Below are 23,858 nucleotides of genomic sequence, written 5' to 3' on the forward strand. Positions count from 1 at the left end.
AGCACAGAGCTGTGGGATTGTTTCTTTACTGGGGTTTGTCCATGTGGAATGCAAGCACTGTTAACTGTAATGGTCTCCTTTGCTATGTCACCAAGTGAGGTGATGAGATTTGATTCAGAGTCGGTAACATCTGTTCTGTCATGACCAAGTTTAAAGCGTGCTTTGCCTTTGTTCACTGTGAAAGTCACAGGAAACATAGAAAACTTTCTAAAAATAAGGAAACTACTAACAAAATTACTAAAAGAATGAGATTAAAGTATTAGTATGTGAGACTGCCTTTTGAAAGGATAATGTTAAACATTCAGAAGATAAAATCATGTTTTGTCTGTTTTGGCACATTAAATAACAAAAGGTTAAAGTATTTGCTTCTTGTAAGACTTTGGCACCACACTTCATAGTGCTGTGTAGTAACAGAGCTTCTCTTGTCCTCTGTTTATCCAGACCCTGCCTGCTCTACCAGACTAATTTCTTTATTTTAAAAAAAAAAATTCTTAAGTGTTGCTGTTTGTTTGAATAGCATTAATGTTCATACTGGATGTATGGTACATACATGTGAGTAAAGCTTGAATTTTTTTTCTTCTGTGCTTAGTCCTTAAGCAGATATTTGCAGAATGGTGTTTCATTGGAAACTGTTAATGGTGGTAAAATGTACAAAGTTTCTCATGTCAGCTTTTAGTATTTTAGTGTTCCCAGTTGTAAAATTAAAAAAAAAAAGGAAAACAGAAGGTGCATAATCCAGTGGTGTCCTTGGAGTAATAGTTAAAGGCATAATATTATGCACATAGGAGTCCCATGTATACATGATAATGTAATTGGTTTGAAATATACATTGAAAAAAATTTAACTGTGTAGCCAGGTTTCTTGTTCCTACGGCCGAGTCCCTCAGCACAGTGGGCGGCTTCCCAGAGGCTTGAGAAGTGTTTCTAATTAGGCTCACCCTGTCCAATCCAATACCTTTATCATCACTATAAAGAAATTGTTGTAATGTCCCCTCTCTGTGGCTTCTGGTTATTTTAGTTGTCATAAGATTAGACCTGGCATTTCACAAATCTTCTGTGGATCTGATGTCCAGAGTTGTGCTTGTGTCCTCGGTGACACCACCCACATCAATAGCAGCTCTAATCCTGATGGTGCTTTTAATGGAGTGCTCTGACTCTTGCCCCAGGGCATATTCAAGGCTTTTACATTTGTGCAGAAACACTGACAAAGATCTGTTAGGCTTTCTGATTCTTTAATATGTTTTCAAGTAAGTTGCATTCGGAATGGATGGATATTTATTATTCTTTTGTTACCTTTAGTGTAAAAATACCTTCTTTTCTCGTGGTACTTATTTTTTTCTAGGCAGGTTTGCTGTGCACATGTTATTGAAAGATTTCTGCATGTTTAAGAAACTGCTGGTATTTGAGCATTCATACAAAATGCTGAGTTTGTGATGTTTGAAGATCTGAAAATTTGAGGTGTAACACTATTCATTTCCTGATAAACGATTATCTTAGGAATAGTTCCTTCAAAAGAACATTGCTCCCAAAATCTGGCCGTGAACTGCAAGCTTCCTTTATGAGTTGTGATTTCATGCACTTTGAATGTATTGTCAGGGTGGTGAGGGAACTGAACACCACTGACCATGGAAAATATGTGGAAAATAGAGGAGATGGGGAGCATGAAGTGGAAATATCTGTGTGATGTTCTTTTTGCAAAACCATGGGCACTGAAGTATTTACTCTTCCTAGTGCTTTATGCTGCATCCAGGGTTCTCACCAAAGTGTTAAATCACATGAACAAAAATTGTTGCATCTTTTCCTTTAGCAGGTTTGCTGGCAGTGTATTTAAATGATTGCTATGAAATGTTGAGGGTTAATTTTAGAGTAGACATCAGCTGAGAAAATACTCTTGTGTTTCTCTTGCTGATTTTATGCAGAGCCTTGTGTCCCCACATCCATGTTTCCAAAGAGTTTCTGGTTCAAGGTATATGGTGTAGAGAGAATTAGGCTGGGATTTTTTTTCAGTGTGGAACCAGCAGTGATTGATGTGGATAATTAGTTCAGGCACAACAAAACTGATTGTAATGTTACCAATTGGAAGCTATTACTACAAGCAGTACAGTTATAGTTGTGTATAAGTGATTGTAATCTCCTAACAGATAATTGAGCTGACTTCAGTTACAGCATATGAATCTGTGGAGAACACCTCATGGTCCTGAACAATGAAAAATCTTCACTCTGAAACAAACATTTCAATTCAGGATGTAGTGTTTATTTAATTTTTTATTAGCATCTTGGGTGGAAGTACAGTGATTTTACTTAGCCAGCATAAAAGTGGTTTTAAAATAATTTCTTAGTCTGGAATAGAAAATAAATTCTTTATCAGTAATTGTTTTGTGGGTATTTTAAGGGGGGGGGGGGAGGAAACCCCAACAGTGATGAAGCACTAATATGTTATGGGGAGCAGAATATACCTCATGGCCGTCAATATTGTCCTTCTGAGCATTACAGCTTGATTCATGTGGTGGTGTGTAAAATCAGAAGCCTGAGCAGAGTAGGCAGATACATCTATTGGAGTCTGTTGAAATCAAACACAGAAGTCTTCTGCAGATATATTTATCACTTACTAGTGGTCATGTGTATTTATGTCCACATTGTGGGTTATGTTCAGTGTCTGCTGATAGGGAGCAGGAAGACGGGGCTGCTCTTAAAGTCTGCCTGTTTTTTGTGTCATCTGTGAAGTGTTCCTGCAGTCTGTAAGGTTTTATTTTCATGCAGGTCATCCACAAGCTGCCTTTCATTTCCCTGTTTCAAAGAATAGTGCTGAGGACAATCTCAGACCTGTAGGATTTTTATCCTCTTCATGCCTGAAAGTTCAAGTGCTTTCAGACTATTGCAGCTATAAAGGTTGAAGTGGCAGATACTTGGTGAATGTTTGGCTGCGCCTTCATAGGTTCTCTGAGCTGAGTTTTACATGGGGAGGTACAGAACTTCCTGTCCCCTCTTGCTGCCTGCTTGTTCTCCCTAATACCAGCTAAACAGCATTTGTACCTCAAATTATACAGCTGAGGTATGTGCTTCCTCTGCTCTTCCCTTCTCGCTTATTTCCTTGGGTTTTAGCACACTGTAGGTTATGACACTTTAATCTCAAAAGTAGCAATCTCAAAATGTAACTTAAAATTTGAAGCAGTTTACGATTGATTGAATTCTTTGAAAAATGCAGACAAAATTGTGGACAAAGTAGGATTTCAGGGATAAGTGGTACAACTATTAATTTTCAATATATGTCAAATGCTAGTTTATAAAATGCATGTAAAACATTTCTTTACAGGGAAATGTCTTATTTTCTGATGCAGTTGGAGATGGTCAGGTATTTACAGCTGTTACCCACTGACTTTCATTAGCCATGTCCATTTATTCACATGGAGGGATTTAGTCTCAGACTTGAGCTACCTGTTCAGTGTTGCTCTAAATTGCAGATGTAGACATTTAAAGTTGCAAGGAAATTAAAAGCATGTTGCTGACTGTCACAGTGTTGCTCATTCCATAGAGATGTGACAGTGCCCTCTCTTGGCTTTTGAAAACAATTTTATTTTTTTAAAAAGAAAATTATACTGAAATAACTTTTTAGGGGTATAATAAAGAGTAAAAATCTGTTGTCATTAATCTCATTTAATAGACTTAAATGTAAGACACAGAAGAATGCAACAGTTTGTGGTGTTCATGTCAACCCCTTTATTGCTGTGCACTTATTTTGAGTGTAACTTTCCAAATGTACTTTCCTGCTTAATGTCTTTGTCCATGTCAAAAGTTTCTGTAAATGTTCTTGTCACGAGATTCCAGTGATGCAGGGTTTCTATGAACGATTTGGGGTGAATCCAGATGCAGTCTGGCAGATAGGAGGGGCTTTTAAGCACTGCTTGAGAAGTTCCTTTCTGTCAGCCCCGAGTGTTGCACGGCCGTTTGTTTGCAGAGCAGCCTGTCCATGCGATCCAGCACGATTCCCTGGAAGCTGCCCAGGATAAACTAATCAGAGAGCCCCCCCTGGTGTCGGAAAGTGTCCTCGGATATTAAATTTATATCAATCACAGGAAGTCTTGGCAATCAAGCTAGTCACTTTTTCCCTTCACATCTGGACATAAATTATTTTTTTCTGCAAAGGTCACAGGAATCATGGGTAGGGCACGGAATGAGGGCCATAGAAAACATGGGAAAGGAAGAATAAAACTGTATTTCCACCTTTTTAGAAATGGTTATTTTTAAGTGACCTGGAATGATGCCAAACTATACAACAGTGAGGGGTTTTTTTTCTCCTTGAAGTTTACATTTGTTGCTGAATTAAATGTGGCTCTAAGATGCTTTAGTTTGGAACGTTTCATTCCATTAGATCTCAGCTTGGCATTTATAAAAAAACAGCTTTCTCTTAGTTGCTGAGAACAATAACTTTTCTGCAGGAGGGGTTTAGAAGTCGAGCATGTTTCTGTACTTAGAGGCTTAACTGCACCATTTTTCTCTTGGCATTACTTAATTTCCCTTGTTTTCCTTCCGTTTCCCCCTTCCAGCCGTGCTGCTGCTTTAGCCACGTGCTCTGAGCTCTTACATAGCCAATGCTGCCATTTGTTTTTGTACACTAAGTTTGCATCTCTTCAGGCATTTTCCATTCTTAAATTCTTTGCTCTAAGAAATTAAGGAAATACTTCATTTTATGCTTCCCCCTCCCAAGTCTCCATCAAGTCTCTCAAACAAATGCTTAAGGAGGGGTTATAAAAACAAGCAGAACCTTTCCATTCAGTTCCCTGCCTTTCCTTGCTTCGGACAAGGGAACCAGTGTGCTGGAAGCTGCAGATTCTGAAGCCTGGAGCTTTGGGGTTGTGTTTTTTCCATGCATGTGGGAAATAAAGATGGGATTGGTTTACATTTGTATGTACAGTAAAGAAAATACCAGAAACAGAAGCTTGAGGTGCATTCAGCATAAATGAATTTGTAAAATCTTAATTGCTGTTGTTCTGAGCTACTGCTGTGTTCTTACATGCTTGCTGTAATATAGATAGGTTCTGTGAGCTTGCTGATTATTTATTCAGTCATGTAGCTTATGCTCTCTTTAGACACAAAGTTGAATAAAATCATACATCAGGATCTGACAGCAGGAATTCTCATGCTGAGAATCCAAGATTAGGTCCAGAAATTTTATTCTGTTTTAACAATTACCTTCTGTATCCCCTTTCAGACTTAAGGGGATCTCATTCTTGTTTCTGCTGTTTATAACTCCCAGTTCCAAGATCTTTGCTATCCTTATGCCAAATAAAATTGAGCAGGAGTTGCTTGAATGCTGCTTTGTGCAAATTCCTGCATGGACAGAGGGATAACTGTTGGAATGACTATTGAGTATCTTGATACTTTTTTTGTTGTTGTTCTTTTAGATCTTTCAGGTTCAGAAGAGGTTTTTAAGCAGCAAATGCTTTCTCCACATTGCATTATAAATCATTAGATCTTTCCTACAGTTTAATTAATTTGTCTTTGTGGGTTGGTTTGTATTGAAAATACTCAGAGGGGTTTTTCTTAGCTTCTGAATCAGTTGTGTGATGTACTTTTAAGTAAACTTTCAAACTTCTGACATGATAGGTGTAAATGTGTTGTTTCAGTACACTGCAGCTATGAAGGGAAAGCAGAGACCACCAGGTCTCCTTTCACTGCTGATTTCACTGCTGTTGTGAGTTCTGGTGCTCCAGAAGCTGAGAGTTATTTTCAGAATTTCTATGAGTGAGGCTTTAGGGCTGCTCGCTCACCTTAGAAGATGAGGGAAATGATTCTGTTATCAAACACATCTGGATGCTTTTAGGGGCACAAAGGAGGTTGCTGGGCTCACATTTTGCTAGTTTGAAGGATTAATTAAAAAAGAAATCACATATTTATTATTTTAATGTTAACAGCATGGAAAAAATTTTTCCAAATAAGGTTTTTCTGTGACTTCTCAGAGACAGCCTGAGCTCCTTGCAGCATTTGCATTGCTGTAATTGTAACTGAGTGCTCTGCAGCTTCTCTTTTGCTGTTTTCCCTTAATTAATTAAGTGCAAGCTAGGAAACAGACTTTCTAGTGAATCTCATCTCACTTACTCTAGTCTACCATGTGATTTTTTTTATTTGTTAGTTTTTCACTAGCACCTGTTTGGTACTGATATTCTTGAATTTCTCTTGTAGCATCACTCAAAAAAAAATTGCTTCTGATTGAGTTATAAAACCTCTTGCAAATAACTTTACTATTACAAACCTGTAAGCAAACCATACGTAGCTGCAGAAGCTATCAGCTTTGACTCTGGTGGTTTGGTTTGGATTTTAATTTGACCCAAAGCCATTTTTACTGGACTGAATTCAGCTGTAATGTAATCCCCAGTTTCTCATCTGTATTCTTGAAGACTAATAGAATAGTAAAACCTTCTTAAAGATAACTTAAATGTGGTGTATAGTGTCCTCAGGGTAACTTGTGCACTAAAGCTGTTTTCTTTCCCACTCTGTAGAGGTATCTCATTAAGTGAGATACGCACTAGTGTCATTATTAAGTTTTCATGTGTTTCTCAGTTTTGATGCTAATCTTCATGTGTGTGAATTTTTTTTCCTTTGCAGCACCAATGTGGTTATGAATTATTCAGAAATAGAGTCTAAGGTTCGAGAAGCAACCAACGATGATCCATGGGGACCTTCAGGGCAACTCATGGGAGAGATTGCCAAGTAAGTGATAATTTGACTCAGTGATGAAGAAAAGAAAGGTACATTTTATATAAGAATGTGAAATTTCATGCTAAATCAACTCTGTGGTATTCAGACTGGTAATGTCAAAAAGTTGCTGTAACTAACGTCTTAAGTTTTTTAATGCATAATCATAGAATGTATTGAAAACTGTCAAACAAAACATGAAGCCCGGGTATTTTTTAATTCTTGATTTTTCATTTATGTATCCTCAGAATTCTTGCAATATAGCTGACTTTTTTTTAATATTTATTTTCAAAGCGCTTTCTTGTAACTTTTCCAAAAACAGCAAAACATGCCAAATTCTTCCTTGAGCTTTTTTTTTTTTGTGTTAAAATCAGTTTGGACGTTGCATGTTTGATTAGTGGCAGCAGTTGTTAGGGTATTATTATTCATATTCAACGTTATTTTCGTTACAAATTAGTGAATGTTCTTTTACTGCCTCAGATTTTTAGAATTACTCTTTTCCTTTGTAGTCCTGGGATGTAAATGACTGATCTAGGAGTTAAAACAGGGACAGCTTTTTCCCTTTAATGTCATCCGATGTTCCTGGGCTTGGATCACTCCTGCCATCTACTGCCAGCCCCGAGTCTGAACAAGCTCTTGTGGCCAACCCCGGAAAACAACATTTCTGTGCCGCTTTTGTTCCGTTCTTTAGGGCTACGTTTATGTACGAGCAGTTTCCAGAACTCATGAATATGCTGTGGACTCGGATGCTGAAAGACAACAAAAAGAACTGGAGGAGAGTTTATAAGGTGTGTAAGGATCAAGGCTTGGTGCTTGTGCAGTGTCCTGGTGGAGTTCTTGTTTAGATAATCCTACAGCACTGTCTTCACTAGCAACTTAGAATTTCTTCCCTGTGTTTTTTAATTCTGCTGGTGAAGTCAAAGTTCAAGTGCTGTATATGAAGAAACCCACAGAATTTCTGGTTTCAGAAGCGTGTTTAAGATGCTACTTAATGAACACAACAGAGCAATTACATTTTGCTGCTATTCAGGTATTAGAGTAGCACTCACAGTTCAAATCTACCCAAAGCAGTTGTTACAGAGCTCCATGAGAAGGAGATGTTAAGTTACGGTGCTATCAGGAAAACATTTTTGAAGGAATTCAGAAATACCTGAAATAAAATGCAAACTAATCTTAATTTTCTGCCAATTTGTAATGCTTTAAAAATTGTAGTTTAACTTCGAGTGGGCCAAATTTCCTTGCAAATCTTACATGACAGTTTTATGTCCTAATTGTGTTTTGGACAAGATCAGAGTCATTTGCATTTTTCTTGTCTTTGGTACAGAAACTTTTTGCTTGAGATTGTGTCGTGCTGCACTTAAAGTGGTGTTCAATGTTCACTGAATTATGCAAATATAACCTCCTTTTTTAGAATTGATGTGTTAGACTAGGTTATATTTTGTTTTTCTTGATGCCAGGATTGTAGCAAGACACAATTAATTCTAAAGCATAGTTTGTGCTTTTCACAGGTGCTTGATGTTTTGTAGTCATAGTAATTGTTTTCCCTGAAGTACAATAGAAATTAATATTTAATGCTATCACACATAGCTACTTAATGTTGTAAAGACTTCTTGGAATTGTTTATCAGGTTTGGATTGGTTGAAATAAAATGATAGTTTTAGCTGATAAAGGCACTACTTCAGAGAAAGTGCGGTTTTTTGTTTTTTTTCTAGGTATAAATCCTCAACATAAGGAACTGAAATTAAAGTATTATTTAAACTTCATTTGTTTTGTCAGTTGTCTAAAATTGTCCTGAAATGCAGTTTTGTATATCCATTGAATCCTGCAGAAGGCTTCTTAAATTCCTGTAGGAGTTACCTTTCAGTGAAAGCCACTGGAAAATTGTGAACAAAAGAGGCGAAAGAAAATGCTTCATTTCACAGGTTAACTTTTTCTCTTAAATTGCTACTGCTTTATCTTAAAACAAGCAGTAGCTGATAAAGGTAACTACTTGTGATTTAGTAGTAACAAGTTAAAGTTTTAAAAATGCAGTTTTGATAGTCGGAAGAGCAAAAAAGCCATGTGAGGAAAATATGTTTTTTTCCATGGGAGCCATATAATAAGCATTTATTTAAAAAGGAAAAGTCTTATTATTTACTAATTTGGGGAGGGGGGGTAGGTTTGGAGTTTTTACAAAAAAAAAAAGGGTAGAGCTTTTGTTCATGCAATCATAAGGTGCTTTGTATTTTTATAGTCTTTGCTGCTCCTAGCTTACCTCATAAGGAATGGATCAGAGCGTGTTGTTACAAGTGCCAGAGAACACATTTATGATTTGCGATCCCTGGAAAATTACCACTTTGTAGGTGAGCAATAGAAAAATCTTATAAGCAAATTAAAACAGTAGTTGGAGTTGTCAGTCACCTGAACCAGCTTAGAAGCTTCCCCAGTCTAATTAAAATGTGACTGTTGCCAGTTGTGTGAAGAGTGCAGAATCCAAGACGTGGGGCCCTAGAGTATTAATTAGTGAAGACAAGAACTTGCAGAAAAGACTGGCTAATAACAACAGAACCAACACAACATGAGTGTTGGGGTTTATATTAAAATATGCACTAGAGACTGGTCCCCTGTGGTGTCCGTAAAGGAATAGCTTTAATCATATGGGAAGAAAAGGTTAGAGCTCCAAAACACACACATCTGTTTGAAGCTGGGGTTTTTTCCTCCCACCAAATAATATTTACAGTGCAAAGGCAGCAAGGCCAGTGTGTGTTTTGAATGTGAAAAAGGCTGGAATGAAGCACATTTAGCTTATAGTACTTCCCAACCGAAAGCAATTTTTCAAAAAATCAGTTTTGCCATGAGACTGAGTTCTTGCAATGACACTTGCAAAAACTGTGCTAAAAATACTGAGGGAGGGTCATGTTTTGAGGGGTTAAAATTGTTCAAGTGGAGAATATGAGTTCTGTCTCAGCCTTTGTTAATCTCTCCTATATTTAAGTACACCATTCAGTGCAAACTCATTTATCTAAATTTTGTGTTAAAGTAATTGGTCCCTTTTAAACAAATTCAGTGGACCTCAGTAGTCATGAAATCTTTTGACTGCTGTGTTTATAGTTCAAATTTTTTTATCAGTTTGATGTTCAGTATTGCTGCCTCTTACTTAGTATTTTGCTTTTTTCCTCCCATCTTCCATCCATCATTTCTATCCTGCATTACCTGCACAGATGAGAATGGCAAAGACCAGGGGATAAACATCCGCCAGAAGGTAAAAGAGATGGTTGAGTTTGCTCAAGACGATGATCGGCTTCGGGAAGAGAGGAAGAAAGCAAAGAAGAACAAAGACAAATACATTGGGGTGTCCTCGGACAGTGTCGGAGGGTTCAGATACAGTGAGTACTGGGCTTCCTTGGGCAAGGATTGACAATCCACTTTTGCTTTCCCAAATAATACTGTTTGGACCCTTGAAGGGTATCTGTGGATTTTCGGTGTGTCTCCTGGGGTCTGTCAGATCTGACTTTGTATTTAGGCACCAAGTACTCTGCTTTCTCCTTGCTCCCAGTCCCTGCCATAGTGTCCAGCAGGGATCTGAGCTTGCACTGGCTTTTCCATCTGCTGTATCCCAGCATGCCATCCATAATACAGCTGCCAGTCTGAGTAATCCTTGGGTGCTTTTAGTAAGGAATGAGTACCAAAGTCCCAATGGCACAAGGCTCTGGTTTGCTAGAATTGGTGAGTTCTTTGAGAGCAGGGTTTGCTGTAAGAGCTCAGTAGCTGTGCAGGGCTTAAACTTCACCTGTTTGTGTCTGATGCTGTCTGGTTTTTTTACTCTTCTTCTCTGTGAGCCTTCAACTTAGATCTGTTCCCTCCTGTTTTTGACAGGTTGTTTCTCCATTCTCCCTTTTTCTCATATGTAGAGCAGTTGAAAACTTCCAAGGCTGGATATTTCTTGGCTTTTTTGTTTCTTTAGGCTTGGAATAGCTATCTGCTTGGAATTCTGCTGATTTTCTTTTTAGGAAATACTTATGAGTCACTGTATTTGTACTTTGAGTAACGTCCCTCTGTTCTTTCACTGAGCTTATCTTTTGACTTCTCTGTGCAGAGTCGTGATCTATCCTTGTAGTCTGGGTAGAAGCCTTTCTCTATGTGCTCTTTAGGTATCATTCAGGTTTTTTAATTTAAAGGATTAGTTTTTGTCTTGTATTTAATTTTTGTGCTAAAGGGTTTTGAATTATTCCTTCATTTGTTGAGTAAAGTTAAAAAAAACCCTCTTTCTAGCAGCACTAAACAAACCCTTTCCCAGGTGAGATTTCTAATAAAAAAGATTCTAGCTATTGAAATACAAAACACTTGTATTCAGATTTTTTCTTAATTTGTTTTGTCCTGAAAATACTGAGCTCTTAGTTGGTGTCTATTTTAATTTTAAAATTGCACAGGAAAACCCCTCTAAAGGAACCTGCATTAAAATGCTTGAGAGCCTGACATAAACTGAAATAAGGCCATTTTATTCTCCTGCAAAATTTAACAGCAGTACATTTCTGAGCAGTGTCTCCTTGTCCAATGATAAAGATCTCACTGAGCATCTCATGGATTTGTAGCAGGTTCTCTGCTGGAAAAGTTTTATGGATCTAAACAAATATCATTGGAGACTTGCACCTATGTCTTTGCTTAAAAAATACACCCTATATGATCTGATGTTATCAGACAGGTATCATTCAAATTTTGCACCTTGTAGTGCTGGAATCCATCATTTTCTTTTTTTATTAAAATGGCTTAATTGAATACACCTTGAACATTACATGAGCTGCAATATCATTTGTATGTAACTTGAAGAAGTGATATTTCACTGTTCTTCCTTTCTGCTACTCAATTTTTCTCAGCCTAAGTAAAAAAAAAATTCACTAGTGTTTCACATTTTTAAAAGATGTGCAAAAAATGGCTTCTTTCATGTGTGTAATAACCCAGAATATAAAATGTTTGCCTAAAAATGTTGCCTAGAAACTGAGCTGGTTTGGTTTCTTTATATACCTATATTCTGAACAGAAGATCTGATATAAGATCACAATACTAAAGTGTGCTGTGCTTCTGATAGTCAAGTCTTTGTTAAATTATTGGGTTTTTTCATTTGAATTAAACTCAAGTTGGCTGTGTGTGTATAAATAAACAAGACTTTAGTGTTTTAGACTTCCTTGATGGGATTGTACAACAAATGTGTATTTCAGGTAAAACTGGCAGCTGTTTATAAATCTAAGATACCAGTATGGAGGTCTGGAATACTAAACCAGAAGAAAAAGGTTTTGATTTCTTGATAATAGTGTTCAGTAAAGATGTTCAGGGTATTCATTGGACCCTGAAAAGATGAGTTGCTTTACCACCTTTTCTTTTTTCGTCTTTTAAAAAAAGTTTTTTTAATTGCTAAGGAAAATGAAAAATTATTATGCACATTCTTTCAATATTTTGGCACTGTGTTTTTGTGTATTAATGTCAGTACATAAAACCCCCAGTGCTTTACCTGTGATCACATGGCTCAGCCAGGAATGGGCTATTGTGCACTGTGGGGCTGTTCCAGAAGTGCCATGTCCCCTTCCTGATCAGCTGCTTCTGCAGCCAGGGCTGGCTGTGCCTCTGGTGCTTCTCCAGCAGAGTCCAACAGCATCCTGATGTGCTGGGCATTGAGATTGTGTCATTGTCATAAACAAAAGTCTTTGAATCTTCATTGCTGCCACTTAATGATGGGCATTCCATGCTGTGTTTGCTGTAATAGTGTTGATTCAGCACTGAGGGAGCTTTCAGTTTGCTTTGTAAACTTGTACAGCTTGTGCATGTAGGGCGGGGGGGCTTGAGAGGGATTCTGGACAGACCATAGGCTTCTTTTTGGGTATCTAATAGTTCTTATCTTTGTCTTACCAGGTGAAAGATATGATCCGGAGCCCAAGTCCAAATGGGATGAAGAATGGGATAAAAAGTCAGCATTCCCATTCAGTGATAAGTTAGGGGAGCTCAGTGACAAGATCGGCAGCACGATCGATGACACCATCAGCAAGTTCCGAAGGAAAGATCGAGAGGACTCTCCAGAAAGGTGCAGGTACTGGAGTTGTTTTAACCCAAATTTATCTGTGAGATTGCTCTAGAAAGCAGTTGGGCATTGCTGGACGTGAGTTACAATGCTCTGCCATTCTTTGTGTCTGTAGGGAGTCATGTTTGGGTTCAGTACCTGCTTCCTGGGCTTCTGCAGGTCTCCCTGGCCTTGGACAGCAGTGTGGCTCTGGCAGTAGTTAACAGCTCTTGGCTGCCTTCCATTACTGCCCCAGCTGCTGGCAAAGCAGGGAATTTGGCTGAAATTTCCTAAGCTTTTCCTTGTCTCAGCAATTCAGTGGTCATGTGCCAGTGTACTGGAGGCTGCCACTTAATGCTACACACATTCTGAATGCTGGAGTGCCAAGGAAGAAAATTGAAATTGCTTAGACCTGCCTTGATACAGTGCTGCTTGTCTGAGCTGATCTCAGGAAGAACAACCTGCAGGTGATTTCTTTTAAAACGAAAAAGTCAATTTCAGTTGAGGCTTTTCAAGAAAATTCTTGTATTTTACATCTGGTCATTAAATTGTGTCAGTAAGGGAGAAAATCTACCCTGCTTTGGCTACAGAGAGAACTTTACATCTGTCACACTTCAACAGGTGCATTGAATTTAATTGTCTGGAGATCAAGTTAGTACTTAACAGAATCTGAAATTGCTGTAGAGAAAGTGCTCAAGTATATTGAAATGATTCCCTTTTGGGAAACAACTTAAAATTCAAATTTGCACTGAGATTTGATTAATGTTTGTTACAAGAATATTTTTAGATAGTCACACATGTGTATGAATATAAAAATACACATGCACACATCTGTGTGTTGTAAAGCAATTTTGTACTGAACCAAAAAATGATAATAATGGTAGCATTTCTGGGGGAAAGCCCATGTGGTCTTCTTGCTGGGGCATTAATAAATCATAAAACTGGTATTCTTTGCACACATCAGGGTTCCCTCTTAGAACTTAATATCAATGGACTACAAAGAGAAGGATCAGAAGAAAAGTAAACAATTTCACATTTAACAATGGTACATTTCTGTGGGCTTTTCTGTACTTACCTTTCAAAAGCAACTTGTCCCATGATGTCTGCAGAGCTCACCAGCCACGTTTCACATAGGGGATGTACAGTAAACATTTTTTTTTTTAATCTTACTTCCTTTTTTTTATTTCTGAATGGCTCCTGTCTCATACTGGATAAAGTCTTGTATTTTTCAGTGGTGTAGACAGTCCTTTCTGAAGTCTCATCTTTATCAGAAGCAGCTTATTTTGATGATTTCTCCACTGTACATCTCTACCCCAAGTTACACTGCTCTTTTTCTCCGGCTAATGTTACATTTTTCATTTTTGCTTTGCTCTTGTAACCCTTGTCTCTTCTGTTTGACTTTCCTCCTATTTTTTTTTTTTTTTTGTGTATGTCAGGTGGGGTATTTGTCTCAACATTTATAAAATTGATGAACTTGGGTCTCGAAGTAAGAGGAGGAATTTTTGGGACATAACATGAGCAAAGCCAGTCTGGTGGTTGCAGGTTATTCTGCTGTAAGAAGGAATCCAGGCTGCAGCATTTCAGCTTCTCTAGCATTGCTTCAAATCCCAACCTGGAATTTCCTTTTCTCTTTTCTTGGCATGGGGATCAGATACCATGGAAGGGATTATATCCAAGGGTTTGAATGAAGGGATTTCTTTCTACAGAAGCCATCAGAGGATCTAAGGAGATTGAACTGAAGGTCATAGAATGTCTGTATTTATCCTTAAAGATACTGTAAATACATGCCTTAGTGCATGCTCTATTAGCAAAACACAGTATTTAAATATTAAAACTGAAGGTGGCATGAAATTTTAATTATCATATAACTTAGGCTCAAAATAACATTCTTTTGTAAATGCCTCATGAAATCTCTGCATTTGTGTTTTCACACTTCAGCAATTTTTTTCTAGAAACAAGTGCCAAAAATATACTGGCTTATTTGTAGCCTGCTGCTGTATAATAACAATTAAGTTGCCATTTCACTTGGAAAAGTGACTAAATGGTGATACTCACTCAGCTGGCAAACATGCTGTTATGTTCTATTGTTTCTACCTTAATAACTTTATAAACCATTATTACTTGAGTACTGTAAAACCAATAAAGGCCTTGAAGCACAAAGAATAAATGTGTCTTACACATCTCACCTGTGGCCAATGAAATGTGGCCAAACTTGTGGATTTCTGACTTTACTTGCAAAGCCAGTAGTTTGCATAAATGGAAAAAAATTCTTGAAGTAACTAAGAACTTTACCAGAGATCTAAGTGATACAAAATGCTGAGTGTACAGTAGATTTCAGTGCAACTGCTTTATACAATGAGCTCTGGAGAAGCAAAGTCTGCTGCTTTTTTTTTTTTAATTTAGGTGAAAAATTTTAGCAGTGTTGTGGGGAAAATGAATTCTTTTTTCCAGTAATATATCCCTGTGAAACTAGTGAAGACCACAGGCAATACCCCAAGGGGTGGGAAAGCCTCTGGTTTTCTTTCTTAGTGCTTGCTAGTTCTTAGGTGAATAAACCATTTGCTGCCCTGAGTCCAGCACTGCACACTGAAATTCTGCTTTCTGAATTACCTGCAGACACACAGAGGTGGTTCTGATACACTGCATTTTTTTCCTAAGAATTCTTAAAACTGTTAATCTTTGTTTCTCCAGTAATCAGAAAGCCTGATACAGGTAACAGAATAGAGAGGAAGCAAAACTTCCAGTACTCCTTTAAAAGGAGGCACCAGCCATGTTTAAAGGCAACTTGTATCTAAAGAATGACTTTTATAGTGGGATGTAATTCAGCTATACTTAGTCTCAGTAAATTATTTTTGTTTTCTTAAAGGTTGTTAAAAAAAGTCTTACTACAAAAAACTTAAGGCAAAGGAAAAGAACATGTGTCCATACTTTGATTTCTCAAAGTTGTACTCGTATACTTTCTTTGCAGAAGTTTTTTAATAGTGCATTGCTATAATTTTTTTGGAGTTCTCTGCAATTCTCAGATGAAGCACTGCAATTTTACTGAGCACAGTAAACATACTTAAAGTGAACAATAATCTGTAAATTTTTTTTTTCTTAATGTGACCATTAAAGAAAAATAAAAAGTGGATCTCCTGAGAGAGTTTGGAAGCAGTACAGGTTGTCATAGAAAATTGAGTGTTTAATATTTATTCTCCTTTCTGGCACATATGTTTGATTTCTTTCCTCAGAGCTTGTAGTCATTTATATTACTGCATATCACCAAAGACTGACTTTTTTCATTCTTGCATTAGTGAGGTTGATCTATGGCAGTTCTGTATCAATCCCTCCATTGATCAGACTTTGCTTGTCAGCTGTTTCCTCGGCCACAGAACATTCTTGGACTCTGTAGTGTGGACAAGAAATGTACTGCAGGTATTATATACCATACATTAAGAGACTGAGCCTTAGCTGTGTTGTCCTGGTCTTGGATGCTTTCAGCAGCATCCTTCAGCCTCCTCCAAGGCTTTTGGGATGGATGCACCGATGATAATGTGTGGTTCCCTCTGCTCTGGGGGCCCCTGTTAAAATCCCGATGTCACAAATGAAGTGTGGTTGTAGTGCCCTCTGGGGTGTTAGTGCACCCAGGTGGGGCAGCAGGGCTGTGCTCACATGGCAGGCTTGAAGTGCTTTGGAAAATAAAGTTAAATGATGCCATTTGAGCTCCCTTATCTGTGAAAGACTGGCTCAAGCCAATGCCAGGAGCTGCTGGTTGGCCAGCAGCTGTGAAATTTATCTTTTTAACGGTAAAAGAATTGCAAAAGGGAGTGAGCATTTACTGAGCCATCCCCAGTGGTGAGCAGGTAACATGCACAGAGGAAATGACACCTGCAACGTGTTCCCAAAAAGCCCACCATTGTTTGCAGAGAACAAAGGCTCCCCCCCAGAGTATATTGCAGTTACTGTCACATTCCCTCTGACAAAGGGACAGCCTTTCTTAAATTTTTCAGTTTTAGTATTCTAATGCATTACTAAAATATAAAACCCCTTCCACTTGCAACTCTGTTGCTAAGGGAATTACAATTTCAAAATATATCCCAATGTATTTAAGCTTTCTCTACAGCAATTCTCACTGTTATGTACAAATCCTGGTGGTAACAGGCAACATGATGGGGGGGGAGGCCAGTTACTTTCTTTGTGAAAGACTTAAAATACAAAAGTAGAAAATGTAACAAATGAATCAAATAGTATGCAGCAACATCTGAAAAGTTTTTGCCTAAAAGGGTGACATTTTTATTCTTTTACATTTTGAGAACAACTGTGTGTGCTTTGATAATGGTAACACTGCATTGCATAGTTCTGTAAGCATTCCTTTCCCACAAACATCTTAAAGAATATGAAAGCCTGTTTTTCTGGAAAAGGAAATGAGCTGAAACACAAATGGAGTTGTTCAACCCGGAAGACAGTACAGAATTTGGTTCATTGCTTTCTGTCTCTTGGTGCAAGTACTGAACACACCTGCCAACTTAACTTTTCTGTTGCTGAAGTGTTACATAATGTGTGGGGGAGTTCCTGTCAGAAGGTAATTCAATGTACTGGATTTAAACACTGATTTCCTATTATCCTCTGTCGTGGACTTGCAGTTCGTGTTTAACAGAATAACCTGCTTTCCTCCACTGCTTCTGTACAACAGGTGCAATGCTGTGTGATGTGTTATGTAAGGGTGAAACGGTTCCTCTCTCAAATGTAGGAAAAGCAGCATTTTTATTACGAACTGCTGCTACAAGAAACTGCAGTGAGCAAAACTCTTGTGGCTTAAGCCAAACGTCCACTCAAGGAACTGAGAAGTCCATCACAAATGTTGTGCTATCACTTTTGTTTTTCTAGTGACAGTGATGACGAAAAATCAAGAAGAGGCAAATCTCCCAAAGCTGAATTTAAAGATGAAGAGGAGACTGTGACAACAAAACACATTCATATTGCACAAGCTACAGAAATTACCACCATCAGACAGAAACGCTCAGCAAATCCTTCAAAAACCATTGACTTGGGAGCAGCAGCTCATTACACAGGAGATAAAGCAAGCCCAGAACAGAACTCTGCTGCTCATCCTGCACAGCCTACGACAAAGGTGAGACAGCAGGAAAGCACAACATTTTGGAAGCTGTTTTCTTCTATCCTCTAAGACAATTTCTGCTTTAGGGTAGAATTTTTGTTATGCAGCCTTGAAAGGAGCTGTTTTATCAAAAATGTTTAGTTGGACTTATCACAGTCTGTGGAACAGTATAATTGTAATTAATTGTGATTGCTTTAAGGTGTAGAATTTTTTAAATATAGTCTCTTCAGGACAGCAAAGAGAATTTTGGCCTGAAGTGTTAAAGATTCTATGAAGCTGCACATTTACTGAAAACTTACCAAATTCTTCAGTTGTAAAAAACAAAAAAAGCCTTTAGCTTTTCAGTACTTGATTTTACATTTAGCCATATGATTGTTGGCTTTAAAGACAAATCTGTTATCTCTTCAAAGCAAAGGCAAACAAAATCCTTCAAAATCCCAGAAAACTTCTTAATGTCATTTGATTAATGACATCATGAGTTGATATCTGGTGTAATTTCTTCTCCAGGCTGCCGTCCCCTCTGGCAGCAAGTCCTCTAATGACCTGGTGGACCTGTTGTTTGATGGAGCCAGCCAGCCAGCTTCCACAGGTAGGTTTGGGGTCTGTTTCAGTTCTGAGGAGAGCCTTGTTTGTTGCCAGAATAAAAATAAAGTAGATAAATTGAGAAAGGTATACTTGAAAAAAATGTAGAACTGCCTAGAAAGAACATTTTATAGCAAGGTACTGTGTGTGCTATTGCATGGAACTAATAAACGTTACGAGCACAAAGATGGACTGCCAGATCAGTCTGTCAGAAACTGTGTATGTAATGCAGTTATTTATAATTAACTCTGAAAGCAAGTGCAACCATTCATATTCAAGCATTTCTCATTGTGCAATTCAAGGGCTGGGCAGGTGGAGATGGATAATCTTCATCTGAGGTATATGGCAAACTTGGTTTTTTGTCTTATTTTCTCTTGGCACTTGGTTGACCCAAACCCTAGGACCAAAAAGAAATTGCTACCTAAAAGTGAAATTACTCATTTTAAAACACATCCTTCACTCTCCATAAATGTGTAGCTAATCTGTTAATCTTCACATGGACTTACCCTTATGCTCTCAAAATGCAGTATATTTTTAGGTGTTAAATTTCAGTGCATTGTTATGGGCTTGGTAGAGGAGTTCTGAGGATTGGTGCTTTGCTTTTCAAAACATAAGACTTGAAATTTAGATTTGTTTTTGTGCTTACAGGTCCCTGGTATCAATGGGTTTGTGGTGGCGTGGAATAGAAAAAGAACTTCTGTGCACTTGTGGTCTGATGGCACAGTTGGGAGGGAGTGAGCTGTAATCTGAGACCACTTTGAGTAGCAAATAAAACAGCATTTCACAGAGAGAAACCTTTCAGAGACCTTCCCATTGCAAATGAGGAATGTCCCATGCTGGACAGGATCCTGCTGGCACTGCAGAGCAGGGTGTGTGCCTCACTGAGCCCAGGGTCTGCTGGGCCCTTGCTTTAAAGACAAGGCAAAATGACAGAGGCTGCACCAAGAAATGGCAGTTCTGAGTGGCTGGAGGCCACGTGTGTGGCTGCAGGCAGGCGTCTGTAAGGACTGTCCTTACTCACCCCGTTATAACTGGAGTTACACCACTCCTGGGGGTGTTGAAGGGTCACACCAGGGATTTGATTGTCATGTGTGAGCAAAACCAGTACTGTGACCCTTCCTTTCATCACTGCCCTGCTTCTGTGTTTAATACACTATAAAATATATCAGAACTCTACTGCAGGGGAGGGAGACTGTTGTGGTAATTTAGTATCAGACATCTGTCTTAGTATTTTCTTTATTATTTTGAGTGGATCTTTAAAACTTTGCTCACTTTTATTTTTGGGAAAGTAGACAGTCTTTCATGTCTGTTATGAAATGTGTTAATTCCTAGAGATTGAGAAATATGAGTCATTTCATGTGTCTGTTTTTATGCACAAATATGCATAAATTTAAGGAACAACTTAATTTCGTTCAATTTCTTACTTTATTAACTTCACATAACAGAGCTGTTCATTGTATATTGGAGTTACTACAGTTCCATGAAAGTTTAAGATCCTGGATCAGAACCACTATCCCAAGTCAATACTGATTTTTTTTTTTTCCATCTAATTCTTACGGCAGAAGAGATTGGAGTATTTTTTATTTGTATACAATGCGTATGTTTTTATTTTTATAAAAATAAGATCTCATTGAGAATAGATTGTTTCCACTTCAAAGTGAACCTGCCCATATTTCAAACAGAACTATGGCAGCTGCTGTATTACAGTGTACTTAAATCTTTCATCAGTTTGGCTCTTTGCTGTAGTCAGCCTTTTTTCTTTTCTTTTTTTAATCTTTTCTTCTCCTTTTTCCAAAGCAGCATTTAGAAATGGTGCTGAGAAGAGGCACATTACCAGCTGGTCCTGCTAAATAACCTTTGCTGACCTGAGCAGGCAGATGGAAAGGGTTCATTTGTAGTGACAGATCTCGCATGGGAATCTTTGAGGCTTGCTCATGTTGAGAAGATTAGCTCTGTCCTTCACGTGCAGGTCACTTGTTATGACCACTGCTCCTTGCAGCACAGGGTGTGGGAACATTCCCAGTGTCAGGCAAGGCAGAGGGAAAGGGTCAAATGCAGCCTTTGATGTGTCCTGTGAAGGAACTGGCAGGGAAGTGATGTGAATTCAGGGACCTCGGGGTTTGCTTATCTGTGTATTTTCAGGTGCAGAGATGTGAAAGGGTTGATTGGGCTCAGTGTTACTCTTTACTGGAGCAACACAGTTTGTATGTGAGGGGGTGCTTGGTTGCCATAAAGGGGAAGATGTAAAATCCCTGGTTAGACCTGCTGTGGGAGTATTTTTTGGTGTTGCTGGAGCTGAGGTTCCTTAACCTTTCTTTAGAGAGTTACTGCATCCAGCTTAATCTCTGTCACCTCTCTCTGAAACTCAGTTTCACTTGAAAACAGGCAAGAGAGGGGGAGGAAAAGTTAACTTGACTGAAAATGTTACGGGGTTATTTTGGGTATGAACCTAGTTCTGTTTTTAAAATTAAATTAATCCCTAGGCGCTGTCAGGCAGCCCAAGGATAATGGGTGTAGCAAGGGAGCATTGATTTTTATTTTTTCCTTTGAGTGTGTGGTCAGGAGTGTGTCATCTGTGTTGCTCATTCAGCATATAAACTCTCAAACCATTAACCTGTTCTGAACTCTAGAAGCACATCTGTGGGGAAAAAATTACTTGAAAATGTTCATTGCAGTACACAGAGTAAACAGGATCAGATTTTTAGTTTGATATTTCCTCGTCCCTTTTTTATTCTCGGGTGTCTTAACTTGCTATGAAGTCCTCTCCCTCTTGAAAAGGTGTTAAAAGGGTTTCAGTAGTGCTATGTCTGAAATTCAGGGACCATCCTTGCATTCTCTGCTCATGTTTTATATCCTGCACTACATGCTCAGCAAGAAGACATTTGCCTTCCTGGCAATGTCTACAGTAAAATAACATTAAAAAGAAATACAAGTACACATGTATTAGGAAGTGAGTGGTTCCTTTTATTACTGCTGGCCATTTATTAAAAAGGAGATGGTTCTGGTTTAATTAACCCAGTTGAGAGTAGCAGATGGAGCAGAATGTCTTGCAGCGATAAGACAATTCCGAAATGGCACCAGATGTTGGAAGCTGTCCCTGGTGGTGTTTGAGTGCAGCACAGATGTTCCAGTCCCACCTGGCTGCCTCCTAAGCACTGCAGGCTAAGCAGCTGTGATGTAACCTATATAATGTACGCATAACACTAAAAGCAAAATAATTGAACTGCTGCAGCTTCTTCTGAGGGTGGGACTGCTTGGAGGTGAAATCTTTGAGGACAAACAAATAAGGGCAACTTCTTGGCTTCCTCAGGTCAGTGGAATTCCTGCTTAAAAGCAGTACCAACCATAACTAGGTGATTTTTGTAACTTTTCTGAGTATTTCAAAAATCAGCTGTACAATATGGTTCTTAAATCTGCTGCTTTTATACCTTTGCTGTATCTTTTTAGTGAAAAATTGTTACTATGCTGTATTCAGAAGTTAATAATTTATGTGCTGTATATGAATGTCTAGTTGGAAAACTTAATGTTCTTGCTGTAGAAAGGAAGCAAACTTATAAAAAAATGAACACAAATGCAAGCTCTGTCCTTGAAATCCCAATTCAAGATCATTGCAGAATCATTCATGCTTTAAGTAACACAAAAACTAAATATAAAGTGACATGTAATTTTTCATAGGAAGCCTAATAAATTAACTTTTATACAATAAGAATGTTTGGCCTTTTTCATATTATGCTTCCAAATTTTTAATTTTATAAGGTGCTAAACTGGTAGCATCACTCCCTAGTTAAAAACTTGTTAATCTTCTTAATATCTCTGAATTTATTTTTAGAGGTGACAAAAACTTGCATGTTCTAGTTCCTCCGTAGGAAAACAAAACTGCAAGATGTGCAAGGCAGTTGGAAATAATCCAGTTTATTGTTGCTCAGGCTTGTATAAACATAGTGTGGGGGTGAACAGGAAAACAGAGCCAACTTAGGGAGCAGAATCAATAAATCCATCGTGTCAAGTACAGAAAGCTTTTCTTCATAAATCCCACATGCAGTGGTTGCAAAGTTTGCACAATCCTGTAACAGCTTTTGGCTTCCCTCTGTTTCTAGGTGGATCAAGTGACCCCTTTGGAGGATTTGCTGATTTTAGTTCACCTGCTGCTTCAGCAAGTTTCCCATCGTCGCAAGGTAGGACTGATTTAGGGATTGCAGTGCTGTTGCAGGGTGGAAGGAGGGCAAGAGATGCCGTGTGGCATTATTTAAAGTCCCTTCCCTTTCCAGGGTAAACTGTGTGTGTAACTGGACCACAAGTGCTCTGGGAGGAAGGAAGATGCAGCCTGGCTCACTGCATGTGCAGACATTTTACCTGCAGACAGACAAGCTTATCATGAGATGGCCACCATCTGAAAAGGTTTCCCTTAAAATTGGATTGGAAAAGAATAAAATATGCTTGGAAACCACCTAAAGTGATCCATTTTCCTTTGGTGGAATGTTTGTGGGATCCTACAAGGGCTGCAGACAGCCCTGGAGTGGGGAGAGCTGGCTGGCTGTCCTTTGTGAGGTTAATTTGAGCAGAAGTGTTGTTTGTGACTGGGGCTTCTCAGCCAGGGTGCAAGATCAAGTACAAAATGAGAAAACAGCAAAGAGGCTGAGCAGCCAATCTACCTGGGAGCCAGCTTTTAGTCAGCACGCTTGCATCTCTTCCCTTATTTTGCTGTGTTGGGAAGGCTCTACTGGACCTGGGTTAGTTAATACACCTTCAGTTTACTGGGTAGGAAAGAACTGCTCTAGTTTCTTACAGGCTTTCGCAGTCAAACCCAAGTTGTTTCGCAAACACAAAGCCGCCTACTATGCAAATAACTCCTGTGTTAATACAGTCTAAATTGATACAATCCTTTATCTGCATTAACGTGATTAATCTATTCCAATCACCATTATGCAAGGGACAAGGAGTTCTGTGAAATGATTAATCATTCCTGAACAGTGTAAGCCCCTCTAGAAATCTTTTCCTTCTTGATTAATCATCTTTGAAGTCCTACTGAAGGGGCAAAACCTTCTCCCTTTTACCCCCACTTCCATTATTGGTCCTCAGTGCACAGGTTTGAACATAGAAGGAGCACACTCAGCATTTACTTATCTATCAAGAATATTTAAAGTAGGTTTTAATTTTTAATACGTAATACTAATTGAAACATTCTAATATAGTGCCTCTTTGTGAGGAAGATCAAAGCAAATGTTCTAGTGAGGCCCTAAGCTAATGAATATTAGCCCACTTCATGCACTGAAGTTGTTGGCAATACTTGGATTTTGTGAACAAATTTACTGTTCCACTATATTTTAAATTGTAATGTGTTGGTAAAGAGACATGACTAAAGGTTGAAGGTGTATGTTGATAAATATTTACACGAAGTGTAAAAGACTGCTGCAGTTAGCCATGAGTGGGTGGAATATATTATGGAAGCAGCCATTGGATA

General features: G+C 38.4%; 1 protein-coding gene across 1 annotated transcript in view; it reads left to right on the forward strand.

Annotated features, from left to right (window-relative positions):
- The window catches only part of CLINT1 (clathrin interactor 1), a 47,568-nt gene that overhangs the window by 18,768 nt on the left and 4,942 nt on the right, over positions 1 to 23,858 (forward strand). The window contains exons 2-9 of the mRNA XM_039559641.1: positions 6,603 to 6,707; positions 7,384 to 7,480; positions 8,926 to 9,034; positions 9,893 to 10,057; positions 12,576 to 12,750; positions 17,587 to 17,830; positions 18,323 to 18,404; positions 22,495 to 22,572. Coding sequence (XP_039415575.1) covers positions 6,603 to 6,707; positions 7,384 to 7,480; positions 8,926 to 9,034; positions 9,893 to 10,057; positions 12,576 to 12,750; positions 17,587 to 17,830; positions 18,323 to 18,404; positions 22,495 to 22,572 — 1,055 coding nt within the window. The remainder of the gene's footprint in view (positions 1 to 6,602; positions 6,708 to 7,383; positions 7,481 to 8,925; positions 9,035 to 9,892; positions 10,058 to 12,575; positions 12,751 to 17,586; positions 17,831 to 18,322; positions 18,405 to 22,494; positions 22,573 to 23,858) is intronic.

This window comes from Corvus cornix, chromosome 13 (genome assembly GCF_000738735.6).
Source record: "Corvus cornix cornix isolate S_Up_H32 chromosome 13, ASM73873v5, whole genome shotgun sequence".
Taxonomy (NCBI): domain Eukaryota; kingdom Metazoa; phylum Chordata; class Aves; order Passeriformes; family Corvidae; genus Corvus; species Corvus cornix.